This window comes from Malaclemys terrapin, chromosome 4 (assembly GCF_027887155.1).
Source record: "Malaclemys terrapin pileata isolate rMalTer1 chromosome 4, rMalTer1.hap1, whole genome shotgun sequence".
In the NCBI taxonomy this organism is placed as follows: Eukaryota; Metazoa; Chordata; order Testudines; family Emydidae; genus Malaclemys; species Malaclemys terrapin.
Genome location: NC_071508.1, coordinates 89,227,859 through 89,242,954, shown reverse-complemented (window position 1 = coordinate 89,242,954; position 15,096 = coordinate 89,227,859). Strand labels below are relative to the sequence as shown.

At 42.9% G+C, this 15,096-nt stretch overlaps 1 protein-coding gene across 7 annotated transcripts in view; it reads left to right on the top strand.

Annotated features, from left to right (window-relative positions):
* NUMB (NUMB endocytic adaptor protein) overlaps positions 1-15,096 on the top strand; it is a 125,005-nt gene that overhangs the window by 93,049 nt on the left and 16,860 nt on the right. For 5 of the 7 annotated variants that reach the window (XM_054027334.1, XM_054027333.1, XM_054027338.1 and 2 more), the window contains one exon: positions 2,796-2,828. The exons of the other annotated variants lie outside the window; for them this stretch is intronic. In XM_054027334.1, coding sequence (XP_053883309.1) covers positions 2,796-2,828 — 33 coding nt within the window. The remainder of the gene's footprint in view (positions 1-2,795; positions 2,829-15,096) is intronic. 7 annotated transcript variants of the gene reach the window in all.

The window sequence follows — 15,096 nt, the reverse complement described above, 5'->3', positions numbered from 1 at the left end:
TTTGTCCTATTTTGATGCAGTGGCACAACAATCTTGTTTGTAGTTAAGGGGTCGTTACATACATTTGTTATCTTATTAATATTCTTCTTGGTTGGCTGCATTACCAGTTGGATTTAAATTGCACATGTATTAGTGTTGTGATACTCAGACACTATATGTATTTTTTGAAACCTCTTTACTGTCAATTAAAGAAATATATATTGCAAATTGCAAAATCATTAACTTCACGCAGGATTTAAACCTACAGGTCTGTTGTATGTGACTCCTGTGCAAGGAGGCAGTACAAAGACAAGACTTTACTTCCTTGTCTCGTGTCATATCTGTTTTGGTTTTAAGTTACTTTAGTGTGTACTACCAGTTTCTAACTTGTCATTTTTTTTAAAAAAATGATGCATTTCTTTTAATATATGTTCTTGTTTTAGCAGGTAAAAGAAACATAATTTAATTGTTTTTAAAACATACATTAGTTATCTCTAAACTATTAACTCTTAGTGCTGTTTAAAAAACATTTTGCATGTTGTCTTTCCATTAACTTTTTCCTGGGGTGTTCAAAGAAAAATTCATGTTTAACAAGTGCTTTGCTGAGAGCAAAATTAATGATTAACCATCCCTGTAAAAATGAGGTCGCTTCTGGTGAATCTGTTTAGCTTTTGCTACATCTTTTAAAAACTGTTACTTAGTTTAATACAATAGATTTTACTCAACTTGGCAGCAGCATCCAGCCCCTTCTTATTAGGTACACCACAGTGTGATTAATTCATTAGTTCCCCAACTAATATTCAGTATGTCCTGTCCAAGTAGAGGAGTTTTTGCTTTTAAAAATCTTTCTTTGGAGCCTCTCTGCTGATATAAAACTTATGTAAGAACATCTCTAAGTTTAAAGAATGTATGTATGTTTAGATAGTAGAATGTGTAGTAAACATGAAATAATTACATCTGAAAAGAATTACAGGCTGAGAATCAAGGGTGGGTGGGGAGAAGTCAGGAAATGCAAGGTTAAGATTGATGGTCCCTTCTCCCTTTTGAGTTTCCTGGCTTTGCTTTCCTGGTGTCACAACCTTAGTTTTGTTTAAATATAGAATTTTGTGTTTTAACAATCAGTTTGAATCTCAGGATATGTATAAACATGCAGATCTTTAGTATAAAAAGGCTTAACTATTGTAACATTGGTATAGATGGTGCCTTAAACTGCAGTGGGGAATGAGATGAGATTTTTCCCTGCCGTGGGTAGAGATATCCTCTGCTAGTTACTGCTATACCATTAGATTGTTTCCAACAGGATGGCTTACAATCTTCCATTGGCAGAGAGATGAGCTGGATTATCTCTAACTTGAATAATTCTATGACATTATGGCATAGTGTGCCACCTCTGCAAATACTTTGGAGGGATAGCAAAGGCAGCATCATGCCTTTAGGAGCCTGCCATTAATTATTGAATGGACATGCATATAGACATGGGGTATGAGTGAGCAGGTGTTTGAGTTCTAACTCAAGAAGATTGTACCTACCTCAGATGTATCTGAGTGTTTAGTCTCTTGTTAGACTTTGGCACCAAAGGTGAAGCCAGTAAAATATGAATGAATGAAATTGCATGGCAAATGCACTTGAAATTTGCACATCTTACCCAATTAACTTGTCCATTTTTGTTTAACATCCCCACCACCAAAATCAAACCCATGGTGTGAAGCTATTGAACTTGCGTTCAATTATTTCACTGAATCACCTTCCCTCTGTGAGCTGACTTCTGTTGGATATACTTCAGAGATGCCTTGTTCATCCTGAGGGTCTGGGAAGTACAGTGAATGCCTAGTGTTCCTCTTTTGTGTAAAGAGGTAACATTGGAAGGCTTCAAAATGAGCGTTGTGAGGAAACTCATCTTGAAAGTGGGACAGTTAAAGCACAGATAAAGAGGATCTTCAAGATTCCTGGTAGGGAGTATGGGGCCCACAGGACATAGGGAAGTGCGAGAGAAGTGGGCACCAAAAATGATCTATATTGTAGAGTACTTGCCAAGCTTAATTCTTTGTTTAGCTTGAACACCTTCAATTTAAAAAAAAGGCTTCTGAAACTGAACTTATTGGCATTTACAATAAAAAAGAAACCAACTTCAAAAACAGCAAAAATTCCTTTGCTTTCAGAGGAAATTGAGAGAGCACACAAAAGCAGACCTTCAGAACTTTTAGTCCAGAGCAAGTTTTTTTATGGCTGAGTTCTAAATTCCAAAAACTGGTTTATAGTGGAAATGGAGTCCCAAAAGTGTCTCTCTGTATTTAACTGTGTGCTATTCCGGCAATTTTAGATGTTTTTCCAGTTTGCAAATATTTGTCTTGGGAATCCTCATTTTCATGTAAAGCAAACTCTTAGCTGTGATAAAAATTAAAAATTTACATTTCTCAGTGGTCTTAAACTACAGAATCTGGATTGTTTAATCTCCACACCTGCTGCCAAGTTTGATTTATAACCTTATAAAGAGAACTAAACAGGAAGACTGCTGCAAAAAAAATAACCACTTTGCATGGAATTGGGTCTCAGGTTCAGTTCAGTTCTCATTTCCCTCTTTTCACCAGTTTTGGGGCTGTAGCTTCTGATCTTTTTAGCATTCCATGTAAAACCTGTTTATCTGCATTTTCATGGGATTTTTCACATTTGCCTGTCGCATTCTCTATGGCTAACTCTAAATACCCCTTACTTTCCCTCCATTTCCCAACTCTTGTATGTACTTGTTGGTTTGAAACTCTGGGACACTTTAGCTACCTACAGTAATAGCACTCGACTTGTCCCCCCTGTTCCTCCAGGAAAGGAAGTTCTTCAAAGGCTTCTTTGGAAAAGTAAGTTTAATGCCTCATTTGTGCTTGCACTATAAGGAGTTACATCCCTGGTATAGCACTGTCATAGATCAGAGTGTTATAGAAGCCACAGCAATCCATTTCAGAATGTGTCTACTTCTGACTGAGATGACCTGGAATGACACTTGTCAAGAAAAGAATCTGGGTAAACGGCAGCCCAAAATAACAATCTAATGACAGGCTGATGGTATGCAAAATTCCAGTTTTTAAATGGTTTGGTCTCTCTGACGAAACCGCAGCACTAGATTGGTAATGCTGTTAATACTTCCCCTCTGGCCTCCTGAGCTCAGATTTGGACTAGATCATATGGAAGACAGACTGATGTATTAGACGTTTGTCCACATCCTGAAATCATTGCAAAGTTGACCGTATTCTGTCCTGAACTGCAGCTTTTGATAGTGTAGGGAAAAAATACTGGTAGGCACAATGCTATCCATATTACACCTCCCTTTCCTGAGAACCAAATTAATTTAAGGCCATATGAGGATGGGGCAAAAACTTAGGTTTTGTTTCTATATTTTTCTTATTGAAGTTAAGATAATGTATAACACTGTGAGACTCAGAAACCTGCTGTCTGCAATATTTTGTTTCAGTGCAATGCTACTCAGGAAAGCAACCTCTTAGTCTGAGATGGTGTGTGTGTGCAAATAAATATACATTCTCCATGTTGGTGTACTGTACCAAAAGTTACACCGCTACCTCGATATAACATGACCCGATATAACACTAATTCGGATAGAATGCAGTAAAGTGGTGCTGGGGGTGGGGGGGAGCTGCGCACTCTGATGGATCAAAGCAAGTTCAGTATAACGCGGTTTCACCTATAACGCAGTAAGATTTTTTTGGCTCCTGAAGACAGCGTTATGTCGAGGTAGAGGTGTATTTTGCATGGGCACACATTCTTATAGGGCAAAGATTGTAATCCTCTAACAAATCAAATTGCATTCCTTTAGTGCATCAGTAATCTGTGCCTTCCTTGTACATGGGGAACAGCAGCTATGTTAAACCATTTTAAAAGGTTTTAACTTTGCTTTAATTTATACAGGACAAATAAGAGGATTTGATTTTGAAATATCTTGTAAAATGGAAGCTTAGCTTAAAAACCTGTTAGTGGTTTGAATTTTAAAATGTTTTTATTACATTTACTGCTTAAAGAGGAAAAGCTTTTATGGCAGTTTCTCTGATCAGAAGTTTCTTCCACCCTGGGGAGTAAAAGCAGAATTAATTTCAGTAGACTTCTGGAGAAAACTAAAGTTCTTTGAATAGGTGCATCCGGTATTCCAGGGCACTGGAGCCAGAGAATCTCGCCCAGCAGTACCTGTAGGGGTGGCACTTGTGCCTTGTAGCTATAGTCACTCCCCTCCCCTAGTTCCTTCTCACCACCCATGGCTGGAGTCAGAGCTCTGTGTGGTAGTCACCTCACGTTTCCTATCTCCTAATTTTCTGAGTTTTTTTTCTCTTCGTGTATATAGTCAGTAATATGATAGTGTTAGTGAAGTTAATGAGTTAGGATACTTATTGCCCCGCGTGATGCCCTCACCAGTGTTCAAGCACTGCCTGTTGAGGGGAGGGGGATGCTGAATAGCGATCCCTATACGAGTTGCTTGCTGGGTTTAGGTGAGGGACACGCTTAGGAGTGATGCTCCATTTGTAAGTTGTTTACCAAAAGAACCCAAGTGGCTAGAGACTTAAGCATGAAGCAGAACTTTCTCAAGCAGGCTGAAAGTCCTGTTTTGGCACTGAGGGCCACATCTGATTGGTGGTCACCTTCAGACTGGGTGATTGAGGCGCTCTGCTTTCCAGTGCTTGCCTCTCCCAAGAGATGGAGGAGCCGTTCACCCTCTGTGGGTGCTGAGGAAGAAGTCCCGTAAAACTAATCAGGACCATCTCAGGCCTTGTGGAGTTTCCTTCTTTTCTAAAAAGGGTGCAGACCAGCACCATATCACTTTCAGCGCACAGGTCTGAGCAGGTCCATCAAATACTCCTTGGTACCAGGCTGAGACCACCGAGAACCCATATAGTTGATTCCGGTACCAGCTTTAGTGTCCGTTGAGTCTGGTACGGACGACATCAATGCCGACACTGACTGTCTCCATGCTGGTGGCATACCAGGTGGCTGAAGATTTACTCTGCCTGTCTGTTCCAGACTCTGCACTTGTCCAGCACTTTTTTGAGGCCACAGCCTCCACTGTCTTGTTGACACCATCTGGTCGTGTCGTAGAGACACAGGATCCATCAACGCTGCAGCCTATAGAATTGAGGCCAGTGCCAGGCCCAGCACCGAGGACCTTGTTGGCACTGGTACATTCCTCAGCACCAACGTTGTGTCCATAGGAAATCCCGCCTTCTCTTCTGTACTGCTGCTGACCTGTGTACCAATGCCTTCCCCAGCACCAGGGGTGGGTGACACACATTCAGTACTGGCTGTGCTGATACCTCATTGGCAAGAGAACTGTTGTCTGTCTGCTTGCCCGCGAGTCTCACTGCATTCTTTAGGGATCATAAAACCGTAGGACTGGAAGGGACCTCAAGAGGTCATCTAGTCTAGTCCCCAGCACTCATGGCAGGATTAAGTATTATCTAGACCGGGGTAGGCAACCTATGGCACACGTGCCAAAGGCGGCACGCGAGCTGATTTTCAGTGGCACTCACACTGCCAGGGTCCTGGCCACTGGTCCAGGGGGCTCTGCGTTTTAATTTAATTTTAAATGAAGTGTTTGGTATTCTTAAACATTTTAAAAACCTTATTTACTTTACATACAACAATAGTTTAGTTATATATTATAGACTTATAGAAAGTGACCTTCTAAAAACATTAAAATATATTAGTGGCACGTGAAACCTTAAATTAGAGTGAATAAATGAAGACTCGGCACACCACTTCTGAAAGGTTGCCGACCCCTGATCTAGACCCCATCCTTGACAGGTTTTTGCTTAACCTGCCCTTTAAAATCTACAATGATGAAGATTCCACATCATTGTAGGAAATTTATTCCTGTGCTTAACCACCCTGATAGGAATTTTTTCTTAATGTTCAACCTAAACCACCCTTGCTGCAATTTAAGCCCATTGCTTCTTGTCCTATCCTCAGAGGTTAACAAGAAGAATTTTTCTCCCTCCTCTTTATAACAACCTTTTAAGTCAGGGCTGGGCAAACTATGGTCCCTGGGCTGAATCTGGCCTGCCAGCCATTTTAAGCCGGCCCTTGAGGTCCTTCTGGGGAGTAGGGTCTGGGACTTGCCCCATTCAGGCACTCCACCCAGGGCGCAGGGTTAGGGGCCACTCCACGCGGCTCCCAGAAGCAGCGGCATGGCCCCCCTCCGACTCCTACGCACTCCAATGACACCGTTCCAATGGGAGTTGCAGGGACGGTGCCTGTGGATGAGGCAGCATGCAGAGCTGCCTGGCCATGCCTCCGCATAGGAGCCGGAGGAGAAGGGACATGCCGCTGCTTCCGGTAGCCGCTTGAGGTAAGCACTGCCGGAGCCTGCACCCCTGAGTCCCTGCACCAGCCCTGAGCCCCCTCCTGCCCTCTGAACCCCTTGATCCCAGCCCAGAACACCTCCTACACCCCAAATGCCTCATCCCCAGCCTCACCCCAGACCCTCACCCCCTCCCCGCACCCCATTTCCCCACCCAAGCCCAGAGCCCCCTCCCGTACCCTGAACTCCTAATTTCTGGCCCCACCCTGGAGCATGCACCCCCAACCAGAGCCCTCACTGCCTTCCGCACACCAACCCAATTTTGTGAGCATTCATGGCCACTATACAATTTCTATTCCCAGATGTGGCCCTTGGGACAAAAAGTTTGCCCACCCCTGTTTTAAATACTCCGGGACTGTTAATCATGTACCCTCTGTCTTCTCTTCCCCAGACTAAACAAACCCAATTTTTTTCCATCTTTCCTCATAGGTAACGTTTTCTAGACTTTTAATAACTTTTGTTACTCTTCTCTGGACTTCCTCCAATGTGTCCACATCTTTCCTGAAATGGAACTGGACACTATACTCCAGTTGAGGCCTAATCAAAATGGAGCAAAGTGGAAGAACTGCTTCTTGTGGCTTGCTTACAACACTCCCGCTAATACATAGCAGAATGTTTGCTTTTTTTGCAACGGTGTTACACTATTCACTCATATTTAGCTTGTGATCTACTATGACCCCTGGTATACTCTGGTGGTGCAGAGGCACTATTATGGCAGTCACCAGCAGCACCACTCACTGCACTTCATTGGGCAGTCTTTTTCCACAAGGCAGCAAGACTACCCTGTAAAGGGTCATATGTCCTGGAGGCAAATGCCTTTTGGTTCTGGTTTCAGTCTGTTGACTTGTCCCCGTCCCCATCCTCTGGCATCTACTAAGCACCAATTTTGTCTTGGGTATCTAGGGCGGTGATCCAGTCATGATTTTTACATTCCTGTCCTCCATTTGGGGACAAGATGGCTCGTTTTTACGATGTTTGGGACTTGATTACCATGGACGACTGTGTCCTAACTCGTTCTGATATTGCTTATGCCATCTAGTTCCTTTCCATCCTTTCTCCCCTCCCTCCTTCCCATCCCTTTTCAGGGACCTCTCTTGTGAGACACTGCTCCTGGAGTAGGTTCAGTCTCTGCTAGATTTGGGAGCTATGGCATAGGTTCCTCTGCAGCAACAGGGTTGAGGTTTTATTCCTGGTACTTTCTGGTTCCCAAGCCCAAGGAAGGGGTGAGACCTGCAATCTTAACAAATATATCAGGTACATGGACGGTCACCCTAAAAACTGGCCTCATATTAAATCACAATGACTGGCTTGCTGCCCTGGACCATCAAGATACTTATTTCCACATAGCGATTTTTCCCGAGCCACAGGAGATTCCTATGGTTTGTTGTGTCGAACCAGCACTATCAATACACCAAACTCAGTTCCCCGGATCTTTACCCACTGTATGGTTGTGGTGACTGTGTACATCAGGAAAAAAGAAATTCATATCTTCCATATCTGGATGATTGGTTACTGAGAGGCAAGTCTAGGGAAGAGGTCCTCTCTTACGTGTATATCTTAGTACACGTACTCGATTGCTTGGGCCTCACCCTAAACAGGAAGTCAGCATTGATCACCATTCAAAAAATCTAGTTCCTTGGAGACCTAATAGATTCTAGTAGTCTGAGACGTTTTCAGATGATTCATCGCTTTTGTCTGGAGCTCAACTCTGTCACAGCTTGAGTATGCCTGAGGCTGCTGGGTCACATGACTGTGCACACAAATGATCCATTTTGCCAGATTGCATCTTTGCCCCCACCAAATGCAGCTGAAGTCAGTCGATCATCTGACCCATCATCCCTTGACAGACTTGTCCAACTTCCTCTACCGATCCGGGATGCCTTATGGTGATGGAGGTTCAGGGAAATGTATGCCAGGGCGTTCTTCTTGCTTGGACCCCACTGAATAGGATTATTGTCAATTACAGTTCCTTAAGAAGCTGGGGAGCACATCTGGGGTCGCTGAAAATTCAGGGCCTGTGGTCAGAATAGGAAGCTTCACTGCATATCAACATCCTGGAGCTTCAATGCCGGTCACACTTTCCAAGGTCACACTAAGGGCTCAGTGGTTCACATACTCACATCGTGGTGGTATTGTCAGTATTATGTGAACAGATAAGGAGGAGCACACAAGTGTTCTGTATCAGGAGATGATCTTGCTCTGGGAGTTTTGCATCGGAAAGAACATTACTCTGGTGGCTGATTGATTCTTTACCCCAGGTCAAGTAATTTGCGGGTTGACTTAGCAAATGTTTTCCCTGAGTCATGAGTGGTCTCAGAAGCTCAGTTGAGGGCAGATCTGGCAGCGATTTTGGTGTTTCCAGGGGCAGTTGCTATTTTTGAATATTATGGTAACAAGGTTCTTGAAAGGAGTATCTCATCTCCACCCACCAGTGAGAGAGAAATTCCTTTGTGGGCCCTTAATACAGTCTTAGTGGCTCTGATGGGACTGCCATTCAAGCCTCTGGCATCTTTTTTTCTCTCCTTGTGCCAAAATATTGCATTTCTGGTAGCAATAACGTCTGCAAGGAGAGTGTGAGAGTTGTAGGCTTTGATGGCGGAGCCTCCTTACACGCAGCTCTCCAAAGACAGAGTGACCTTGTGACCACGCACTAAGATTTTATCTAAAGTGGTTTTTCAATTAATTTTAACTAAGTGGTATGCTTACCTATGTTCTTTCCTCCGCCACATTCAACCCTGGCAGAGCAGTGTCTTCACATGCTGGTGTCAGGCAATGCCTAGCCTTTTACCTGGACAGGACTAAACCTCTTCATGATTCTCCATGTCTGTGTTGTAAGCAGACTGAATGAAGGGACAAGCAGTCTTTTCGCAGGTGATTTCTAGGTGGATAACTTCCTGTATCAAGACAGCTTATGAAATAGGTCTGACAACACACCCACGAAAGGTGCAACCTCATTCTGGGAGAGCTCAGGCTATGTTGATGGCATTCTTAAATGCTGTTTTAATATTGGACGTCTGCAGGGCTGCCATTTGGTCAGCGGTACGTATGTTTCTGAACCATTATGCCACTACCGCAGCATCCAGAGCAGAGACAAATTTTGGGAAGGCAGTTCTGCAATCCTTGCTTAAATAGACTCCAAGCCACATCTCCTGTGAGTACTGTTTGTGTCACCTACATGCAGGGCCGGCTCCAGGCACCAGCCTACCAAGCATGTGCTTGGGGCGGCACCTGGAGGGGGGCGGTGCTCTGGCCGGCTGGGGAGAGCAGGGCCGCGGCCAGGCTCGCCGCCCTCCCCCCGGCGCTTCAGCTGGGGAGAGCGGGGGTGGTGGGAGGCTTTTTTGCCTAGTGCGGCAAAAAAGCCAGAGCCGGCCCTGCCTACATGGAATACGTGGCTGCATCTGCTCAAAGAAGAAAAAAGTTACTTACCTGTATTATAACTGTTCTTCGAGATGTGATGCAGAAGGGTATTCCACAATCCTCCCTCTGTCCCTTCCGCATCAGTCTATGCGCTTGACCTTTGGTGTGAAGGAACTGAGTGAGGCTGGGGCTCCTCCCCCCTCATATAACTGGGGGAGGTGCTACAGCCATGAGTACAACCATACGGGTACTGCTAGGCTAGATTGTCTGGCTGCTGGGGACACACACACACACACACACACACACACACACACACACACACACACACACACACACACACACACACACACACCCCCTACCTCTCTACAAAGAATACACCTCTGTATCACATCTCGAAGAACAGTTACACTAGAGGTAAGTAACAGTCTTTACAGTACACACCACATAGAGAAACAGCTACATCTCCATCCATATTTCTTCCTATAAGCTGGGAAACTCACGTTCTGCTGTGATGGGTATAAATAATGAAGTGACAGGCTTTGACTCAAGGCCCATGTATCATATTTGGGAGATTTGTCAGATAGGACAGATCTAATTAGATTGCTCTGTTGTAAAAGCAACGTTTAGAAAAGACTCTGCCTAAAACAGCTACAACACTTTGACTGGAAGTTTGTGCTGTTTACAACTTAGAATTAAAAATGTTTCTTACCTAATTGCGAAGGGAGAAACCACAAAGTTATCATATTAAATGAGATGTCTGCTTTCTCTTTACTATATATTGGCATTCCTATACAGTGTCATGCTAAATAATACAAAAGTAGAGATGTGATTGGGTACAGGAACATAAATTACACACAACAATTCTTAAAGAGCAATATCTTGCGCACACTTCCAGGAAAGAGAGCTTACTAAATACTTGAACTCATAAGACTCAGCAACTCCTTTTTCTGATAGGCAGTATTTTGCTACAGTTTTTCTCATCTTGCTCTTTGTTTTTTTGCAATTTCCAAAAAGAAAAAGATTTGGTTCCCTTTCAGTCCGTTAAGCTTTCAATCAGCATTTAAAAACAGTTATCCTAACTACTAGTGGACGTATCATTTAAGAAATTGATACGTTAACTGCCTAAATTGACATTGAAGTCATCATGCAAAGCTAGGGGGGAAATCTATCTTTCATATAACAAAGTATAGCTTTTACCAGGAATATCTGTAATAAATTGTGTTTAACATGCACCTTTGGCTACTTCATCTGTACATGCCCTACTGATCAGCTTCCACTGAAACTAATTCAGGTGTTCCAAAGCTTCTAGGAGCTTAAAACTACCACAAGTTTTTTTTAACTAAGCAAAATACTTGCCTGATGTAATAAGAAATCAGACCTGGACCAGTGACATATGAATAGATCTATCTTTCAACCGTCCAGGCTTGTGCTTCTAATGGGGGATATCACTTGTGGCTAACTTTGAAAGGTTCCAAGGTAGTACACCTTAAAATCATAAAATTAAGTATGAAAATTCTGTTTTAAGGTCATTAAAAGTTCCTAAAGCTTCATTTTGCTGAGCCCTGTGCAACACACAAATTTATGTCCTGCCTTTTTAGATGGAAGGGTGCAGTTTTTTAAAAAATAAAACTTGTCTGCGGTGGAGTTGTGATGAGTAAGCTCAGGTGAGATGGTCAGCACATGTATACCACATGTATTTATGTGTAAAGTGTAGGCATGCATATGTCAGGGGCATATGCCTGTGTTTGCCAAAAGCTGGGAATGGGCGACGGGATGGATCTCTTGATGATTACCTGTTCTGTTCATTCCTTCTGGGGAACTTGGCATTGGCCACTGTTGGAAGACAGGATGCTGGGCTAGATGGACCTTTGGTCTGACCCAGCATGGCCATTCTTAAGTCTCTCTCTGTGTATATATACATAGAAATTATAAATTTATCTGTGTATTTTTGTAAAGGGTTCAGACTTCAGAGTTGACACAGCAACAAAATGAATGGAAACAACTCATACCTCTTAATTAAAAGCCTGCGGCTGACCTATCCAACTGGCTCAGGAAGGGGCTGTTTAATTATAGTGTAGATGTTTGGGCTTGGGCTGGAGCCAGGGCTCTAGGACCTGTGAGGTGGAAGGATCCTGACAGCCCAAGCCCAAACATCTGTACTGCAATTAAGCAGCCCCTTAGCCCTAGCCCCGCGAGCCCGAGACAGCTGGCACAGGCCAGCCACACGTCTAACTGCAGTGTATTAAGATATACCCTTAAGCTACATCTACACTTGGAGCTAAGAGTGTGATTCCTGGTTTGCGTAGACATGCACTAACTCTCATCAAGCTAGCATGCTAAAAATAGTAGTGTAGCCATGGCACCATAGGCAGTGGTGAGCGGAAGCATGGGCTAGCCACACTATGGACAAATCTGTGGGGTCCAGATGGGTTTGTATTCAGAGTGGCTCGCCCATGCTGCTGCTCACCGCTGCCTCTGGTGCCATGGCTACACTACCATTTGTAGTGTGCTAGCTCAATGAGTGCTACCCTGAATGTCACGCCCCCAGCTCCAAGTGTTGGATGTAGCCTGAGCTGCTATTCTAGTCTAAGGTAGTGCTAACTGGCTGACATTCAGAAATCTGTCTTAATCTAACTGGCTAGAAACTTGTATTTAAAAATGAAATATTTTATTTTGCAGTATCTGAGTCTCAGTGGTCAGCTAGATGCATAGTGGTCAGGATTGTTTTACTTTGCTGTTTTAAAGCTTTTAATGTCACAAAACTTGCATATAGACATGTGACTTAGTAATTCCTCATTGTCTATTAATTTTAATATCTTAACTGCCATGAGAAACACTATTCTTTAGGAAAGAACTTGAACTTCAGTCTGCTGCTTTCTTCTACTTACTGATGTCCATTTTTAGGCATTGATGTAACCCACTGGTCAGTGTGTGTCATGCATCCCCTCTGTGCCTGGTCCACAGAGAATGCAAATCTCTTACAGCTCTCATCTTGTAGACTCGTGCTTTTAGCTCTGGAGGTCCCCAGTTCAGTCCTCCAATATTGATCAAGATGGTGGCTATCACATTGGCACAGATTAGAAACTCGTCATACGGTTATGTTCAGAAGTAAGATGTTCCTGCTGATTCCAGACTGAATTAGAGCAGATCTGATTTACCCTGCATAAAGCTTATGCAGGGCAAACTCATAAATTGTTCGCCCTCTATAACACTGATAGAGAGATATGCACAGTTGTTTGCTCCCCCAGGTATTAATACATACTCTGAGTGAATTACTAAATAGAAAGTGATTTTATTAAATACAGACAGTAGGATTTAAGTGGTTCTATGTAGTAACATACAGAACAATGTAAGTCACCAAGCAAAATAAAATAAAATGTGCGAATCTATGCCTAATCAAACTGAATACAGATAATTTCCTCGCCAGTTCCAGAGTGCTCCCTTTTACAGGCTAATCTCCTTTTAGCCTGGGTCCAGCAATCACTCACACCCCCTGCAGTTACTGTCCTTTGTTTCAGTCTCCTTCAAGTGTCCTGGGGGGGTGGAGAGGCTCCTTCTGAAGCCTGTACTTTAACAGCATTGATTGTACAGTAATCCAAAAGCTACCTGTGTGGAGTTGAGGGGCTGCTGTAGTCTCTGCATATATCCTTGATGGAGATCAAGATGGAGTTCCCTAATAACATAGGTTGAGACTATTTTGGTCCAGCATATCTTGTTCATTTGTGTGTCTGATACTTTCAGCACCTATAACTTTTGGCTTTTGCTCACTCACACTGTTGATTATACTTGATGTAATACACTGGGGTCTCTGGCACAACTTAATTTACATAGCCTGGTGAATGGGATGTCTTCTGTCATGGTGGAGTCAATACTTCATGCATTGTATGTCTTGGCAGCCCCAAATATTGCTAACACAGTAAGTACCATATGTACAGATACCCATATCTCCATTCTGACCATTGGCACAATCCTCTCACTTTGCTCTACTGATTATGGGAGTTGTTCTTTGCACTATGTGCCTTGTCAGGCTGTCAGCATTCCCATCACACAGTTTAGTATCCTGAACCAAGCTGGGAAGGGTAGGCTAAGGATTCAGCAGATGGAAGAGCTGTAGGAATTCCACACTTCTAAGAGGACAGAAAAGGAAAATGTCACTTGCTGAATTTTAGAGGATCTGGGACTGTGCAAAAAGGATAACCAAACCTTTCCCATTTAATTTAGAGACTATCAAGGATCTCCAGCGAAAATGGGAGTTCCTTGTGGAAGTCTTCTAATAATCGGGCTTCACTATTTACCTAATTCTAGACCCAGGTAATAGAATAAGAGTGCAATGACCTCTGGAAGAATTTTCAACTCAGTATAATAAATAGCAGAACAAACATCTTGTGCTATGAGACTGCAGTCTGTCTCTCTACATTTGAAATACAGACTGCAAGGACTATGTAGTAAGAATTCTGTGAATTTGTTTTTGAAGCAAGTCTTAAAGGTGGGCTCTGGTAGGAAAGTTTCAATCCTTGATTTAGGAGTTGACAATCCTATGCTGGCAAACTTGGGTTTGCACTGTGCAAGAAGTGGCATACGTATTCTCATCTTCCAGTCTCTTCACTCTGAGAAATCCATGGTAGAGTTTCATGGCTTCATTAAATTGGGATTTGGCAATATGTGAGTAAAGGATGAGGATATACTTTGCTTGGGATCAATGCTTGCTTCTAGAAGCACATGGCTGAGTTTGTTTTCTAAAAACAGTTGTAACAAGTTTTGCTTCTTTAGTCCTTCTTGAAAAGACCCTTCCCTGAAGCTTTACTCTCCTGGAATGAGGTTGTATTTACTATTTGGAGAAAGTTATGTTTTCCTTATTCTTCCCACCCAGCTTCATCACAGTCCTTGTTTTTTCCTGACTTTTGTATTTGCTGAAACAAAGATATTGATTAACATTATGGATGGTTTAAAATAAACTGGCACCTGTTTTAACACAAGTCAAAGGAGAGACATCTAGTTTTGTGAAGAATTTTGAAGTTATGGAAGTTGTTGATTGAGAGCTGGGAGCACAGGCCCAAAGAGTGTGGCTATCCCATATTTACTGCCTTCTAAAACGAAGAATTTTAGAAATCACTTTATATATTGCAATATTTTCTGTTTGTTCAGCCTGGCTAATAACGTACATTCTAAAACTGTGCCCCTTTCTATAGCTTTCTTCCCTAAAGTCCTCCTTTAAATGAATCTTCCTTGCAATTCAGTTCCAGGTATCATTATCAGTGTTTATCTTAATGTGCTGGTCTTCCCCTGTATCTCACTGATTCAGAAATCAGGACAGTCAGTTGCAGTTACAACAAACTGCAAAGTCCTCTATCCCACCCCTTCATCTTTCCTCTGATAACCTAACCACTGCGAGACCAGTGAAGGTTTACCAC